Source organism: Pteropus medius, unplaced genomic scaffold, assembly GCF_902729225.1.
Source record: "Pteropus medius unplaced genomic scaffold, Ma_sr-lr_union100, whole genome shotgun sequence".
NCBI classification, from domain to species: Eukaryota; Metazoa; Chordata; class Mammalia; order Chiroptera; family Pteropodidae; genus Pteropus; species Pteropus medius.
In genome coordinates, this window is record NW_024352785.1 from 15847560 (window position 1) to 15866518 (window position 18959).

General features: G+C 37.3%; 1 protein-coding gene across 4 annotated transcripts in view; it reads right to left on the minus strand.

Annotated features, from left to right (window-relative positions):
- Positions 1 to 13834, minus strand: part of CEP120 (centrosomal protein 120) — a 66721-nt gene extending 52887 nt beyond the window's left edge. Inside the window, exons 1-5 of one of the 4 annotated variants that reach the window (XM_039848560.1) lie at positions 13686 to 13834; positions 13353 to 13430; positions 9683 to 9839; positions 7987 to 8101; positions 5161 to 5302 (exon numbers count right to left, since the gene is read on the minus strand). In XM_039848560.1, the coding sequence (XP_039704494.1) occupies positions 5161 to 5302; positions 7987 to 8101; positions 9683 to 9839; positions 13353 to 13401 (463 nt within the window). In that variant the 5' untranslated portion in view covers positions 13402 to 13430; positions 13686 to 13834. Of the gene's footprint in view, positions 1 to 5160; positions 5303 to 7986; positions 8102 to 9682; positions 9840 to 13352; positions 13602 to 13643; positions 13663 to 13685 lie in introns of those variants that run through there. The other 3 variants (XM_039848561.1, XM_039848562.1, XM_039848559.1) reach the window with 3 other exon arrangements.
- Between the last annotated feature and the right edge of the window lie 5125 nt (positions 13835 to 18959).

Here is an 18959-nt window from a genome sequence, read left to right on the forward strand (position 1 = left end):
CTTTCTGCACATAAAAACCATATTTTGAAATAAGATAATATTTTTAAAACTTCAATTTAATAAACCACATAAAAAGGCATCACAGGTTTCCTGAAGTGAATCTAAACTGGGAACTGAAAAAAAGCAAAACTTGGCCAAAAAGAGAAGGTGATTGAAAAGAGAATGAGGGAGTGAAAAAGAGTGTCTAAGGCAGAAAAAACAATATGTACAAAGACTCAGAAGAAAGAGAAAGCACAAGGTTAGAGACTGAAATAGGTGTGATGTTCTGCGTCATAGATGGAGGACTGACATGTAGAAAGGTGAGGCTGGAGGGATAAGCAGAAGCCAGATCAGAGTCTTCTTGAATGCCATGTTAAAACATCTGGAGCGTTTTCTAAGAATAAGGGAAAACCATGAAACAATTTTGAGACAAGAAATTACATAAACAAATAAGCTTCAGTACGAAGAGAACTGAGAGGGAAAGGGTTTTTCAAATTGATTAAGGAAAAAAAGACTACACACAACTAAAATAATAGACAATATTCAGCATTAGAGAAAATGCAGAAAAGTGAGCACTCTCCATGTTGGTAAGTATAGACTAGTACAAACTTCTGAAAAGTAACATCTCAGGGCTTACCAAAGTTTTATACACAAGCAATTCTTGACTCTTTCAGAAGTTAATCCAGAAGAAATAAGCTTATTGAAGTAATGACTAAACATAGCATAATGGCATAATAAAAATTACAAGGCATACTAAAAGACATAGACTCTAGAGTCACATAGGCCTAGGGCCCAATTCCAGTTCTGCCTTTTACCAGTTGTATAGGGAAACTATGATCTCCTTTGGTCTCCATGTTTTCTTCTGCAACACTCTTAATGTTGATGAGAAAAATCAAATTAAATAACTAAAGCAATATACTTAGCACAGTATCTGACAATTAAGGACTTTAATAAAGGTCCACAGAGCTTAGAAGTCAAAGTAATAATTATGACAGGTCTCACTGTCACAGAAGGGAGTTACAAGTATGGAAAGGGAGAACACTAGGATAAATCTTGTGGTGCAGGACTGGATGGATTTCAAGGTGTCGAAGTGAATGTATGCTGTTCAATAAATGCATGGATAAAGAGATATATATACTCATGTGTATGTGTGAGTATATATGTGTATGCATGTATGCACAAATTCCCTCACTTCCTTCAATGAAAGGGCTTGGAAGCAGCAACAGGCCAGTAGCAATTGGCATACCTAGCACTTGAGCCTGACTTCTAAATATCATTCTTCACTAAAAGAAGCAAGGGTCCTTAAAGGAATGGCTGAATCCAAGGCTGAGACAGGGAAAGTAAGATGAACTTGGACTGTTTTCTCATGCTAGAATACAAGAAAAAGCTCAAGAATTATAGAGATAATTAAAAGAAACCGAAGAAGCTTGAATGGACTCCCACTGTCCAAATCTGGGATAAATATAATTTAAAAAATTGTAACTCATAAATAAAAAAGAAAACTCTAAGTCCATACTTATACAATATAAAGAAATGAATTGAAAGTTTAGTGAGGAATATTTTCATAATTTTATAATACACATCACCTTACGCAATTAATCAAAGTGATCATCATCAATAATAGGACAAACCAAAATTTTGTACCACTTGATAATAAGAAAATAAGAAAAACAGAGCATCACTTCTGTGGTATTCCTGCCAAAGATGTATAAACTAAATCTAATATCAGACAAACCCAAACAGTACAGGGGCACAGGCTCACCAAAAGACTAAGATTTAATGATAGGACTACAGAACACTTATCCTCCCAAACCTTACCAATATATTACTAAAGGCCTATTTTCCTTGTATCCATTTTATCATGTGCACCTTTCAACAAAAAATTACAAGACATACTAAAAGGCCAAATCATCATCATCATCTAACCCCACATTGTTCAAGGTCAGCTGTATACCAATTCTCTACAATCTTTTTCAGAAAACAGAAGCAGAGGGAAGAGTTCCTAACTCATTCTATGAGGCCAGCGTTACCCTAATATTAAAATGAGACAAAGACGTTACAAGAAAAAAACAAACCTATCTATCTCTCATTAACTTAGCTGCAAAAATCCTCAACAAAATATTAGCCGATTGAATTCGACAATGTATAAAAAAAAAAATACATACATGCCACTATGACCTGAGATTTATCCCAAGTATGTAAGCCTGGGTCAACATTCAAAAATCTTAATGTAATCTGTCACACCAATAAGCTAAAGAAAAAAAACCACATGATCTTATCAATAGATGTAAAAAGCATTTGACAAAATTCAAATGCTTTTTACTCACCCATGATAAAATACTCTCAGCAAACTAGAAATAGATTGTGACTTCCTCAACTTGACAAAGAACATCTACAAAAGCCTACACCAAACATTATACTTAATGGTGAGAAGCTTTCCCATAAGATCAGGAAAAAGGCAAGGAGGTCCCCTTTCACCATAGCTTTTTCAATATCATACAGGAAGTCCTAGTGAATGCACTAACACAGTGGTCCCCAATGTTTCTGGCACCAGGGACCAGTGCTCCTATGAGAATTTGATGCCTGATGATCTGAGGTGGAGCTGAGGCAGTGACGCTAGTGCTGAGGAGCAGCTACAAATACAGATGAAGCTTCGCTCACTTGCCAACTCACGTCCTGATGTGCGGCCTGGTTCTTAACAGGCCACAGACCAGTACCAGTCTGCAGCCTGGGAGTCGGGGACCCCTGCCCTAACACAAGCAAAGGAAATAAAAAGCATGCATACTGGAAACGAAGACATAAAATTGTCTTTGTCTGCAGGCAATATGACTATGTAGAATATTCATCTATGGAAAGACTCAAAAAAAAAAAAAAAAGTCCTAGATTACATGAAAGTTGCAGGATACAAGGTTAAGTTATAAAAGCAACTGCTTTCTTACATTACAGTAATGAACAAGTGGAATTTAAAATTAAAAAAAAAAAAATTTACATCAGCACCCAAAACATAAACAATTACTTAGGAATAAATCTAAAAAAATATGTGCAAGATCTATATAAGGAAAACAATAAAACTCTGATGAACAAAATCAAAGAACTAAATAAATGGAGAGATATTCCATGATCATAAATAGGACAACTCAATGTTGTCAAGATGTTAGTTCTTCCCAACTTGTTCTATAGATTCAATGTAATCCCAATCAAAATCCCAGCAAGTTATTTCGTGGACATCGACAAACTGATCTCAAATTCATGTGAGAAGCAAAGGACCTAAAATAGCCAACTCAATATTGAAGGAGAACAACAAAAGTTGGAGGACTGATACTATCCAAATTCAAGACTTTCTATAAAGCTACAGTAATCAAGACAGTGTCGTACTGGCAAACGAACAGACACACAAATCACTGGAATAGAATAGAGAGCCCAGTAGACCCACATATAGTCAAATGATCTTTGACAAAAGAACAAAGGTAATACAAAGAAGCAAAGATAATCTTTTCAACAAATGGTGCTGGAAAACTGGGCATCCACATGTAAAAAAAAAAAAAAGAATCTAGACACAGACCTTACAGCTTTTACAAAAATTAACTCAAAATGGATCATAGACCTAAGTATAAAACAAAAACCTACAAGACTCCTAGAACACAAGACAGAAGAAACCTGGATGACCTTAGGTATGGTGATGACTTTTTAGATACAATGTCATAGGCATGATCCATAAAATAACTGATGAGCTGGACTTCATTAAAATTTTAAAAAAAACTTCTGTTCTACCAAAGACAATGTCAAGAGAATAAAAGACAAGTCAGAGACTGGGAAAAAATATTTGCCTAAAGGACAGTTACTCAAAATATATGAAGACTCCTAAAATGCAACAACAAAACAGCCAACTGAAAAATGGGCAAAAGACCTAAATAGACACCTCACCAAAGAGGATATACAGATGGCAAGTAAGCATATGAAAAGATGTTAACACCATATATCATACAGAATTGCAATTAAAACAATGGGATACCACTACACACCTATTAGAATGGCCAAAATCCAAAGCACTGACACCACCAAATGCTAGCATGGATGTGGAACTCATTTATTGCTGGTGGGAATACATAATGGTACATTCACTTTGGAAGATAGTTTGGCAGTTTCTTATGAAACTAAACATACTCTTACTATATGATCCAACAATCACACTCTGGTATTTACCCAAATGAACTGAAAACTTATGCCCACACAAACCCTTGCATAGGGATGTTTATAACAGCTTTATTCCTAATTGCCAAAACTTAGAAGCAACGAAGACATTCTTTGGTATGTGACTGAATAAACTCTGGTAATCCAGACAATGTATTATTATTCAGTGCTAAAAAGGAATAAGCTATCGAGCTATGAAGAAGCTAAGTGAAAGCAGCAATATGAAAAGGCTGCATACAGTATAAACAATGATATTCTGGAAAAGACAAAACTATGGAGACAATAAAAATATCAGTGGTTGGCAGAGGGAGGGATGAATAAAAAACGCAAAGAGGATTTTTAGGATAGTGAAACTATTCTGTAGGATACTACAATTGTGAATATATGTCATTACACATTTGTAAAAACCTAGAGAATATATACCACCGAGAATGAACCCTAATATAAACTATGGACTTTGGTTGATAATGATGTGTCAGTGTAGGTTCATCAATGGTAACAAATGTACCCCTCTGGTGAGGGATATTGATAATGAGGGAGTTGGTGAAGACAGGGTTATGTGGTAATATTCTATACTTTCAATTTTTCTGCAAACCTAAAACTGCCCTAAAAAAAAGTTTATTAAAAAGAAATAAACAAATGAAGGTTTTGTTAAACTAGATAATAAGAAAACGGCATAACCATTTTTGGCTTTCCTGCAGTCATCTTAAGAAAATTTTCAAAAAGTAATTTTTTAAAACAATATAAAATTCTACTTTGCTCAGTTATATATCAAAGAAAAATTTTTCCCAATTTCTAAGTTTTATAAACAAAAGCTAAGAGCAACAAATGCTGTATATGTAACAATGTCAAAACATTTGTCTGATACACTACAGTAAAATCAGTTCACATGCCTGCATATACCTCACTATAATACCCAGCAACCCTTCCAAAAGTTCTAGTCCACAGATGCAACTTCTCGGAGAATGTTCTCAGAGATGAAGTACAAACCTTTTCCATCTCGAGGGGGAGCTCCCTTCGCTTTAAAATTATCTGCTGGTGCCTTTGAATCTGTTTCCAAAGCAATGCTTATTTGTATTTCAGACTTGAACTTGGTGTATTTATTACTCAGCAACTGGTACCATTTTGGTGCCTGGAGAATAACAACAAAATGAAACAACAAAATACTTTAGTAGTTAGTAAGGACTAAACAGTGATGGGAAATGTTCTATAAGGTTCTAAATGTGTTTCCTATAGTTTCTCAGAACTTTCCCCTCTTTTACAATATTTTCTTTCACATTTTCCTCAAAAGAAATTAATCCTGCTTAGGAAGCTAACTGAATTTCCTCCTGAAGCAGAAGTTTAGAATGTCTTCTGTGCTTCCTTTCCCATACTTCAGGAGGTCATATAGTCAAGAGAAGAAAACACAATATATTTCTTTCCATCTTTACTCTTATGTCCCTAATCTCATTTTATTCCTTAAACAAAAAAGACACCAATTATCCATTTCCCTAACCCCAAATTTTTCACTTTTTCTATTATACATTTTTTGCCTGCCACATTTGTTTTGTTCTGTTTACAGCAAATAAGGAAAAGAAAAGTTTTGTGTTAATAACAGTAACAAAATAATAAGTAAAGCCTAATGGTTGAGTACTAGATTCCGAACAACATACTTGACTGATATTAAAATATAAAGGCTTAATCACAGAATGAAGTATCCTAAGTTACCGGAATATTCCCCCCAGAGTAATCTCAGAAACTCTAGTACCCAAACCAGTCTTCAAAATCTTATGGCCCAGGACCATGTGTCGTTAGTGCAGGAATCACTGGTCGGCAAGGGTACCATTTCAGTACCTGGAGACAGACAGCATTCTTACTCTGACCACTGTTGTATAAAGGCATAGTAACTGGCGCTTACACTGATCAAAGCCAAAAACTGTTTTATATTCAAGTTCCATTTGAAAGGTAAAATAAGAATAACTGGGCCACAGGTTTAAAAAGATCCACAACCAAGTTTTTTTTTAAGGCAAAAATTCATAATTTGTTGTATTTCTTATGACAAACTTTTTTTGTTTATTGTTATACTTAAGATAAATATTTTCTAATTTTAAGCAAAAGCCTGAAAAAATATTTTTATCAACTCACAGATTTTATATTTTTGTTATATAACTTGGAAAAATAAATCTGAATTTTTCGTTTATATTTATTTACAGAAAATTAAAATTATTTTTAATTTCAAATATTCTACTAGCTAACTTCAAATAATCTGGCTAAGAAACAGAATAAGCAAGACAACTATTTTTCTAAAATTAATGTAATTGTGTAATTAATGTAATTTCTCAACTTTGATCACAAATATGATAAACTGTCATCAAGGACAAGAGAAGGGGAAAAGGAATGCCAAGAATATTTAGAGGCATGACCTCCTCTCAGATATCCTTCTAAGAGGATTCGCCTTCTCTGTAACCAAAGCTACTGCAGCAGAAGTGTCTTCTAGACACGCTTACAATGTCTGATCTTGGAAGCTAAGCAGGGTTGGACCTGGTTAGTACTTGGATGGAAGACCACCTAGGAAGACCAGGTGCTGTAGGCGTAAAAAATAAAAAAAAATAATTAAAAAAAATAAGGGATTGTAAACTGACAAGGTCCTTGCAATCTGTGAGGTCAACAAAGAGTTGCCTTGCCTAAAAAAAAAAAAAAAAAAACATAGACATACAAGATATAGCGGAGAAGCTGGGTTAACAGAAACATCAGGAGCACAATCATGACCCCTGGTTTAGGGTCTAAGACTAAAGAAGGAAGTCCTTTTCTTAGGACCTAAAAACAGATTGGTGATGAGTACCCAAGGACTAGAGATAAACAAGTCCTCTTTGAAAGCATTTCCAAATTTCAGTTTCTTTTAAACGATTCCAAATTTAGGCTAGGCTGGCTGGCTCATTTGCAAATATCACTGTTATCAGCAGCAAAATGTTAGTTATAAATTTTTCTTCACAGAATTCCAATTTAAGATTCAAATCAAGAATAGAGAACTTTAAAAGAGATTATAATTTTGCTTCATTTTCTTAAAATTGTGACAGAACAAAGACGTTAACAAAACCTAAAAGTAACCACGTCTAAAGTCAATAATGTACAAAAAGGCTAGAAGATACTCAAAGGCATAAGAAACATTTTTAATAACAAAAAGCACTAATACAGGAATCAGGACCCTGAGTTTTTTTTCCTTTCTGTTTTCTTTTCTCCACTTTGGTGTGGGGGTGGGGCTGCTATTTACATAGAGTCAGTGGGTTTCAATAAGTTCACTTACTTTGACTACTATGTACCCAATGCAAGAATCAGGAAGCAAGGAAACCAATTAGAAGGCTACTATGACAGCCAACATAAGAAATGATGGTGTCTTAGGTTCAGCAAGGAAAATACTGAATAGTAGATGGATCAAGAGGGAAAAAACCCAACTGGAAAGGGTGGCTATAGAGGCATAACTGGAAGGAGAGTGGTGACCATTCGCTGAAGCAAGGAACACTAGAAGAGGACCACTCTTGAAAGCAAAGCTCAGGAGTTACACATGTTAAGTTAAGCTCAATGTAATAACAACCTGGACATAATAGGTTTAAGCTCAAGCAAAGTTTCTTTGAGAAATATAGTTCTAGGTCAAAGCAATGATTAGACAGTCAGGATTTCCTATATTAAATTCATAAACTAAAACATAAGAACTGCCACATTAACTGAAGCCCATGATCCATCAGGTCCAGCACTCCATGTCCTTTCCATCAATCTGATATACATGCAAAATAATCAACTGTCTAACATAAGCAGTAACAAATTTCAAAAGGGCAGTACCTGCTTTGTTTCTTGAGCAGTTCTTAAGTCTAGAAGAATGTAACCTATAGTTTCTTTGGCTGAAGATAAAGGATCCAAGGCAAAACACTGAAGTTTGATAGGAGTACGCTGTAGCCTGTAACAACAATTTATGTGATAAATAAAATAGTTTTTGCTTAATATTGAACTAACTTTCTATTACCCTTGAAAAAGCTGCCTACTACTATCGAAACAACTATAATTTTGTTGGATAACCAATATCTAGTCCATATTTTCTGAAAAACTCTTCAAGTGGCAATAACTATTAATTATATCCACTTATCTTTATACCAACTAAGTAATACACAAAATAGATCAAAAATTTTAGTCTCTCTAAGAGACTGTCATCTGGGTCAATGTTTCTCAAGCTTCTGTAATGTATAGAATTTTCTTAAAGTCAAGAATTACCGTGAACCCTTAAGATTAACTTTACTTTCTTATGCTATTACACACACAAAACTACAAATACGGATATTCTTACAACTCCTTTTGTAGCTAAACATGGAAATAAACTAAGAAATTAAATACCATAAAATCATAAACTATTAAAGTTAATTAACAATAATTTAATGTAATACATGACAATGTTCTGTAAGTATGACCTTGAATAGTACAGCATGGGTTCTTCTGAACCCCTACACTGGCTCTTGCAGTAAGCTAGTTAGATTTTTACCATCACTTTTATCTAGTGTAATGGCTATGAGACCTGCACCTGGCACAAAATCATCATTTATATGTTCAATCTGTGTTATTTTCTTAGCCTACAAATTCAGAGTGGTATCACTGGGCAATAACAGAACTGTAAACAGAAGCATCAATACAAGCACTGATATCTCAATCAGTTTTGTCTAGGCAGACATTCCAGAAATCACTGAAAGAAAATAAAAAATTTTGATACTTTCTAAGAATTTAATACTCTTACAAATAAACCCATGAACTGATCTAGCAATAGGAGAAAATTTCTCCTTGCTCTCATTTTTTTAACTTTGCATTTTGATTTTATTTAGTACTAAGAGCAAATATTAAAGTTATTATGTTTCCCAGAAGGAAACACATTTTCAATCATTTTTAAAATAAAAGCACCCGTGTTCTTGCCTGTTCTGGTCATCAGAGCTCATGAAATAAATAAGAGGCTATAACTTTAAGTCTGCTTTATATACTAATAATGTGTTTAAATGTTTAAACTCAAGTAGAAAATTAATTAGAAAGAGTCCTTAATATGCATATCTATATATTCTTGACAAACCAAGTAATATATATATAAAATGAATTGATTGAAATGACAATGAGTTCCAAAGCATATTTAATATTGAGTAGGCATCATTATAGCACTTGTAGAATAGAATATCAATTCTCCTATACATTAGCAAAAAAAAAGACTAGGTGTAGTGACTAAAAGCTTAGGCTGTGGAGTTGCACTACCATTATCCATCCAGCTGACTGACTAAAGGCAAGTTACTTTTAGGGCTCAGTTTTCTCAACTCTAATATAGGGTAAATAATAATACCTACTTCATGGGTTCATTCTGATTCTTAAATGAATTATAGCTGCAAAGTACTTGAAAATTTTCTTGCACATTAAAGAGCAGCCCACAAATATTATCATTGTTACTATAATCTAATGAGATAAATTTATAACAGCCTGAAAAAGAACAGAACAAATTGAAAATAATAGTTACCTGTGCTGATGGAGTGCTTTCCTGTCAATTTCCCAGGCTAACTCGGTAGCAAATTCTGGCTGGTCAGTATGGTTCACAGGATCAGTAGCCAACTGTTCTCCATCAAACTTTGCTTCTACTACAAGCATATGCTTTGGACGTTTGGGGAAATGGCGACCTAGAAAAAAGACTATACAGGTTAATCAGAAGTATACAAAATCAAATATAATCATTTAGCACATATTTTAGCATATATGTTAACCGTGGTTGACTTATATATTCCATGAACTACCTCGCTAACACATGTTCATATATACACTCAATTCATAAGAAACATGAAGCAAACTGAAAGCTATAATTTGTAAACTAGTGCTTCTCAAACATTAGTGCATGTTAATCACCTGCAGACCCTGTAAAACTGTAGATACTGGTTCAGCAGGTCTAAAGTGGGCTTGAGAGTCTGCATTTCTAACAGATCACAGGTGATGTCAATGCTGTTGTCTTTGTTTCACACTTTGAGCAGGAACAATCACAATATTTAGAAGTTAAAAACTGATTACACTAATTTTAGATATTACTATAATAGTATTTAATACAGTCTGGAGAGTTGGGAAATAACCAAATTAGCAAAAACAAATTTACCTGTATATTGATTTTTCTGTTAACAGTTAAGAAAACTTTGCAAATTAGCTAAAGAAAAATAAACACATGTATTCATTCATTTTATTCTCAAGGACGACGTACATTTGCAAGAAATATTAGAATATTCTATTTACACATCGTTTCATTTGTACTGCCTGAGCCCATTTTCTTCACCGTTTACAGAAGGCATATTCAGAGTCAGGTATTATGTCAGATTATGGGAGGCAAAAAGAGTAAAACAGAGTACTTTCCCTTAAGGAACAGAAAGTCTGATGGAAAGAAACAAACTTAAAATAGAAAGCTTAAGAACTAAGGAAAAACCAGTTTATAGGTCTGGTGAGGGGGCTCTTAGTAAGTTTTAACCACTGCTAAGTAAATACATCCCTGCTGCTACTTACCCTGGTACAAGCTTAGTTAGGAATTAAGCTGGTCAGAAAGACTTTGATTGCAAACCTGTGAGTTTCACCTGAGGCTCTCATTGAAACTTCCTAGTTAAAAAAGTTGCCACACATGGCCAGTTAGCACTCTCCCAATCGGCACTCACAGAGGTTTCTCTATGGACCTCATTTACAGCTGCTCTAAAAGATCATTAGGTTCCCCAAATAAATTTCACATGCCAAAAAAAAAGCAAACCCTGCATTTTTCAAGCTATCATAACTATAATGTCCAATAAGCATAAGAACAGAGGCTACAGAGTGAAATAAACACGTGCCCTGCCTTGTCTCAAAGATAAGGAATACCTTGAGTACATAAATCCTATCTTTTTCATCCTTAAAATCTAGTACATAGCTCAAATTTTGCTAATGGTAGAAACCCAATCATTTTCTTTTGAATAATGGGCACTTCTAGAAGTGCAGTCAAGAAACTGCAAGCAGCTTAATATAGTTTAAGGACTGGGAACAGATGACAGGAGGAAGATGAGACTGAAAAGGCATGCAAGTGGTCTACCGTAAGGATATGCTATTCTAAGAAGCATAGACATTATCCTTGAGGACACTGCATGATTTTAAGAAAATTAGATTTGCATTTCAGAAAGTGTATCTCCGGGTAGTGACATGGACAATAGGTGTTTTCTAGAAAGAAAGAAAACATTTATGAAACACACTACTGAAAAGATTACAATAGATCAAGTGGATGATGAGGGCCCCACAACAGGGCACTCACAATGGAAACTCATTCATTTAAAGTTTATACTTGCTATTATTTTAAAATTAAAATCGATAACACTTGGTGACAATTTGGAAGTTGGGGATGGAGAGGGAATCCAGGAAGACGATGACTCCCAGGTTCTTGGCTTGAGACAACAGCATGGTTATGATGAATAGAAATACAAACACAAGGTGAGGAACAGTTTGGAGGGAGGACCATAGGCTAGTTTTAGATATGTTTGTGGCAACACCCAACTGACATCTCTGACTCCAGGCTCTCTTCCCTGCATAGTGCTACTAAACTGGCAAAAAACTTTATCCTACTTAGGAATATGTGCCGCCTCCCTATTATTTAGAACATTAAACTGTTTGGCTTTCGGGAGCCTCCCAGGCCTATTCACTCTAGATATACATGTTTACTTCTCACCACAACATTCCTAAATATTCATCTTCCTCTACCCTGGTTATCCTGCTGGCCTCTTCAGTGTTCCACCCACCGTGCTCATGCCCACATTGACCTGGGTTATCCAATCACCTGAAATGGACAACTACCTAGAGCTTACTTACCATTCAGGATGCTTCAGCCATCATCCCCATCCACCTCCAAAATCTATTTTTACAGCCCGTATCACATATTTTTAATACATCCCAACATTTCATCTTTCATGCCCTGCACATTTCATGCCCTGCACATTTCATCTTCCCAAGTAGACAAAATCCTACATACTTATAAAGAGTGGTTCATAATTCCATTTCCTCAAAAAATAGGGCACAGTTCTAAGTCCAAAAGCTTTTGTTAACAAAATGAGATTTCAGTCCTCTGTCTTTAAAAAATCAGCAATCTAACAGTTAAAAATGTCCCAATTCTTTGATGGCTTCTAGTCACTCTACTGTTCCAAAACTCAAAAATTAGGTTTATAATGTTTACTTTCCTCTCACCTGCAAAAAGTGGGGTGAGGGGAAGCCGGCCATGCCTCTGACCTAGTCGACAGGGCTCCTTCTTGAATGTTATTCATAACCTGTCCTCTATTTACCTATCAACTCCTACTCCCTCCACTTTCCTGTAGTCTGCTCTCCCGCCACACTGAATTTAAGCAATGGCAGAACATGCCTTGCTTTTCCATACATTAAGTGCTCTTTGCGCTTCCCTTTGCCTGGAATGCCCTTCCTTCCTTTTTTCACCTGACAAGTTCATAATCGTCCTTTAGGATCCAAATAAATGTCACCTTCTCTGGGAAACTTCCCCCAGCTGCCCCAAAGGTGGTCATTCCCTCTTCCTCAAGTTGATGAATTATTGGTTGACACATTCTCCATGTTATACCCTTGGCTTTTAAAACCAGTACTGTTTTATACTTAACATTCACCGCACTGTGCCTGGCACTCAATGAGTCTCCAATAAGCAAATGTCAATCGACAAACTTCAAGGTGTCTATAACAGACCCTCTAATCAACTGGTAGTCCTCTAAGTACTCCATCAAGACTCACAACGGCAATGGCCTCCGCAATACTCTGAAATTGCAGGAAACATGTATTCGACTCAAAGGAAAATTCTTGCAAACGGTGTTATCGGGAGGTCGCTGAACAGAACGTGCTTTCCAGGCGCACTTTCAGCTCATAAAGTCACTGACATGCTGCTTCTGATGGAAATCGTTTTTTCCTACATTCTCGGGGGCTACGACTAGTCACGCTAAATACCACCTATCCTTAACAGCGCTCATACACCCTTGAGAGAGTTTTAAATCAATTGCCTAACAGACCTCGCTCCATACAACTTTGAACAAGTCTTTGGGGACCACAAATACAAAGATGACAAAGTTCTCAAGGTTCACAAAACCTCGCTCTCACACCACTGTTAAAGTTCACGAAGCAGTAGTTGCAAAACCAAGTCTTGGGCCGCTCACCTTCTAGGATGGATACGACGATGAGTAGTTGGTCGGACTTGGAGACCATGGTCGCAGTCTGCGGCCCGCAGGCGGGGTCTGCTGGCGGGAAGAGGGAGCCAGGTGAGTTTCGGCTAGCCCGCGACCCCCGGCGGGGCCCCCAGCGCCCGCTCCTGGCCCCTGACATCCGGACCCAGCTCTGCGGCCCGGTTCCCCCGCCGCCTGCAGCGCTCCCGGCTCCCCTGCCCCGGGCCGCCAGCCTAGCTCCTAACCCTGCCTAAACTCAAGACAAAAGCCGCTCCGCCACCCGACCCAGCCGGGCTGCAGGTACAGGCGAGCCCGCCGCCTGAAGACCTTTTGCCGCCTGCGTAGCCGCTTTTCAAACGCCCCGGCAGCCGCAGCGGCCGCCGCCGCGCCCCGCTTCCGCCTAGCAACCAGGCCCGCAGGCCCAGTGCCCCGGGAAGGCTGGAGGACAAAGGGTGATAGAGACCAGGGCAGGCGAGGATAGAACGCCCCTCAGCCTGCTTTGCCTCCCGCCCTTTCACGCTTCTTTCCAGAGCCCTAGGGAGACGACTAATGCGGTACCTCACAGCGCCCCCTGCTAGCCGGACGGGGGAAGGCGGGCGATTGGCCGAGAACCAACTGCGCAGGCGCACTTGCTGCAGTAACCGCTGTCTTAAATTCTCCTAGGAGTGTGGTGTATTCCCTGCTTTATGCTCCAGACACAACCTATGAAATATATCAGTAAAGATTAAAAAAAAAAAATTTAGCTCCGTTCAGGTCTCAGTGTCGACACTGCTTAAAAGTCAAATTACAGAAAAATAATAACTTAAGTCTGAGCTCTAAAATCCCTAAATTGTCCTGGCGCAGCACCTCAAGTTTGCACGCTTTGAAAACAAGTAGCGTCAATATGGTAATTACTGTAACTGTTGGTGGTGACGTAAGCTCTCGGAGAACTTCCCGTACAGCAGAAAGTACCCTAAAACAAAAATATTATCACGTGGGCAGGGAATTAAAGGTATAAGTTCTAACTCCTGACCACAAAGTAACTAATTAGCAAAATCAAGACCAAAAATCAAACAAGATGTCTAAATGCTGTCAATCGACATATTTCCTTTTACATTCCTACCCCCAAACTTCAAGCTTTAGTTGAGGACAGATTAGAAATCTTTTGGAGGTTAATCTAGCTTGAAACTAGACCTTGAGAGAGGAGAGGAAAGAACAATCCACCAACTCCATCGCCTCATCTTTACTTTGTTCTCAAAAGAAATGGAAGATAATGTGAAGATTGGACTAGATAACTTCTAAGACCCTTTCTGTCCCCTATAGGGGCCTTCCTGAAATGAGGCATTATGCAATTTACTTTGGATTCATCGTTAAACAATGCATTCTTTTGTGGAAGGTGTCAAACAGGCTCAAAAGTAGACAGAAAAATATAATGGATGCTCAGGTGTCCAGAGCACAGCTTCAGCAATTACCAAATACGGCCAATCATCTTCACCTGTTGCATTATTTTGAAGGAACTCCTAAATAGCATATCAATTCACCTCTTTCAACATGTACCTCTAAAAAATAGACAGTAAAAAATATAATAAAATACTAGACACAATAATTCCAGCATTACACCTAAAAGTTAACAATAATTCCTTAATTCATTAAATATACACTGCTTACATTTTCCTGATTGGCTAATAATTTTTGTTTGTTTATTTGAATCAAGATCCAAACAAGTTCCAAAACACAATGCATTTGGTTGGTGTGTCTCTTGGCTCTTTTAATCTACAGGTACTCACTCCCATTTTTTTTCCTTGAAAATTTATTGAAGCAACTGTTCATATATCCTGTAGAATTTACTACAGTCTAAATTTGGTTGTACAATACCAGTGTTTTTATTTACACATATCCTTTTTAAAAGTTCTGATAACTATGTCCATATTAACAACACTAAAGATTAGCAAACAAATCACCACCAAAAAGCAAACTACAAGGCTATCAGTGGTGTAAAACATTACGTGGCATTAAACTCTACTAGACAAAGGGAAATCAAAGAAATGAGACTAGTGTCTCCAATGGAAAAGATACTCCAGGAGATCAGGGTTTGGGGCCTACCTCTGCCGCTTACATGTTAGGTGACCTTAGGCAAATCATTTTACCTCTTTGAGCTCAGTTTCAGCTGTACAAGGGTATAGAGTACATGACTCCTCAGTTCAGGTCTTAAATGCAGTAGATGCCAGTTAGTTATCTTTTTATGTGAACAATCTCAGACCTTAAGTAGTAGTTGTAAAAGAAGTAGGAACTGCCTTCGATATACCTTGTTGTTTTGCTGTAAGATATCCACCAGGGCTTAAAATGTAGTTTATGAACCATCACTGAATGCCAGAGAACAACCGCAAGTCAGAACAAAATCTGACAAATCATTAAAATTAACCAAAAAACTTTTTCACATAGTAAAATTTCACATAGTTTCCTTTTTCTGGATTCCTCTCTCCAAACACACTATTACTGTACTTCTAAAATCTTCTCATCACAGCTACTGAAAGTCATCAATTTAGTTGTCAGGGTGTTGTTTGTTTTGTTTATAACAGACTGTACAAAATTAATGACATGAAATTTCCCATCTATCTCATCTAGAAATGGAATTATAATTGCATCTGCATCTTATAGCCTCCTTATCTGCTATTCTATAATCTAATTTCCTTTCATATGTGATAGTAAACAGTAAATTCAGTTCTAACATAGATCATTATATTTTAGTTTAAATTCATGACAGAAAATTAAGTTATAAGTTTATGAAGCATGAGTTACTGTTTCAAAATATATAACTACATGTTAATAAAATATAAAATTTTGTTAATTAGGTAATTTGAGACTTACATTACACTATAAACATGCAAATTCAAACTGGTAAGTTTGATTAAACGCTTGATTCTGAATTCATTAGTTTGTCAACCTCAAAGCTTTAGTATGAGGTAGCTTTCAATTTCTATGAATTTTCTCACACACGCAGACACACATACACGCACATTTTGAAACAAAGCAGTCTGACTCATTTTTAGCCTTTCTTTTTCTGTAGCTATTTTCTATTTTGGAAAAACACTTTACTTATTGTCTGTTTCTATATTTGTTATCATTTCAACAACTTCTGTGACCTAGCATAGGAAGGATCATGAGCTGCATTCCTCTTCCTCAGCCCCCTCCCTCTTCTTGTCCCATCCCTGCCACACACACACACACACACACACACACACACAGAGTAAAATTTAAGTCAAGCTCCCAGAATTAATAAAATTAACACATCTGTGGAGTAACTGCTATTTTAAACGCATGGTGCCAGACCCTGACCTTCAGGAGGTGTTTGGAAAATAGCCTCCTTCTGGAAGAGGGAGCAGGAGTGAAGGAAGTAACTAGTATTCATTTAGAGCCAAAATGATTTGACTTCCAATCCAAGATCTAATCTCATTAAACTTGGCAATTAATTTGGTTGCCTTTAATCCCTTGAAGAAGGGCCACTGATACTGGTGGTAGGAGAGGCAGGGTAATCATGTAGCAGAGTCACACGAACCTGCATTCCAAGATCCGCAACTTATAAGCTTTGTGACTTGGCCAAGTCGTTTTTCTCTGAACCTCAGTTTTCTCATTGGTAAATATGATTAATAATCCTTACTCGTATGATTTTTGTGAGGATTAAATGACATTGCTTCTTGAGGGGCCTAGGCCCTAATGAAATCTTTGAATGTGGTAGCTATTTTTACTTTTAGCATGTGAGATAATTTGTTCTGGTATTATTTTGTGATTTGTTCTTTTTCTGATACTGCAAAAAATAATCAAATTCCTCTACTTCCTCACCTCGGCCGATGCATATGTTTTAGGGTCATATCCTCCCAAAGAACCCCTTTCCCTGGCTTTTGTGAGGGACCACACAGGAAGGTGTTGTTAAATAACTAGTGAAGTGGGTTGGGCTGGGCCTGAGCAGCAGCAGAGCATTGTGGCCCTTCTCTACCCCAGTTGGTGATTGCCATGCAGTAAAAGCCAGTTTTTTTCCCCAATTTTCCACAAGAAACTAGACTTATAGATTTTTTTTTTTTAATGTGAACTCATCCAATTTTTAAATGATGGTAGTTTTGGTTTTAAAAACAACAACAACATAAAAATACTGCATGAGCCAAACCAAAACTTCTGCCAGCCACAGGTTAGGGACCTCTGGCCTAAATTCATTATAGTGGTTATAATAGGCATTCCTAAAAGGTAGAGAAATGAGAGGAGTAAGGAAAGAAGTAGAGATTGCCTAAAACTGGGAAGGAGAGGGTTGAAGGAGAGAGTGATAGGGACCCACATTTTACTCCCTGGCAGAGCCTTCAGGAGGGGACTGGCCCTGTGGGGTCCCCATGGAAGTGAGACCTTAGGCCCCAATTTATCATCATTGGCATACGTTCTTAAACCCCTTATTTGACACAGAATCAATAACTCATCAGACTTCAAGGAACCTTGGAGGCTTAGATAATAGACAGCTTCAGTGACCAGCACAAACAAAAACTTGCAAGGCCTCCCCAAATATTTGTTCTGAGTCAGAATCCCCAGTACCTTTGCATAATATTTTGTGTGTGGAGGAGAGAGCCCCAATGATGACTGAGACTGAATTGTCTGTTGCCTGGCAGAAGAAGCTTGGGGTTGAATTTAAGAGTCTAAAGAAAAGTAACATTTCTTGGGCTCTCTGCTTTGTGGCCTAAGCTTCATGGGGTTGCTTTAGGCTGGGATGATCTCTGAGCCACCCTGGCATGGAGTTTTTCACAGTGGCTCTCTCTGAGGTAAGGTATAAAGTAGAGGATGGGAGATGCTGCTACTTCACAGAAATTAGACAGAGCTGGAGAAACATCTTGAACTATGGGAAAGGTCTTCAGAACATGCTGCTCAAGTTCGATATAGAAACACTATGCCTTCGGTCAAGTGCCTGCATACAAGAGGCAGAGACTTTTGAGGGGTCCATTTTAAGGGTAGAGGAGAGAACGGATGGTAGAGGCTAAAACGAAAGATCCTATCCTGTAACACTGACCTTGAGAAACACTATGTGACATCATGGGACTTTGATTCATTCACCTATTATGTAATGTCTGATATGTGTCAATTTTTTTTTTCTTTAAAAAACTTCCTTTCAAAATACTGAAGCCAAGTGTAAGAAGAGCTGATGCCAGCCTGCTTAGCTGTCTGGTAGAGAAATTCCTCAGGCTTCTGGGTGAGTATTTTAACCCATAGAAGTCTTACCCCACTAAATGGCAATATGGGGTCAACTGTACAAGATATCTCTGGCACAAGGGTTCTTTTTAGTGCTGATATTCCAAATATACCCAAAGAGTATAGAACTCTATGTTATAGAGTTCTATAACCTCTATGTTATATCAAACAACAAAATTACAACAACAGGCAATTGAAAAGAAAACCCTCTCCTTAATTCAAAGAAAGGCTCTAAGTATCGATCCTGGATAGAAGCCTCTCTCAACTTCTCACCCACTTCCCTAAGTGACAGCACAAGCAGCTCCCACTGCCAGCAGCCAGCAAGTTTAGTCACGCATTTTGGCTAGAGGTATAACAAAGTTCTTATGCCTCAACAGTTACATAAATCGCAAAACTGTC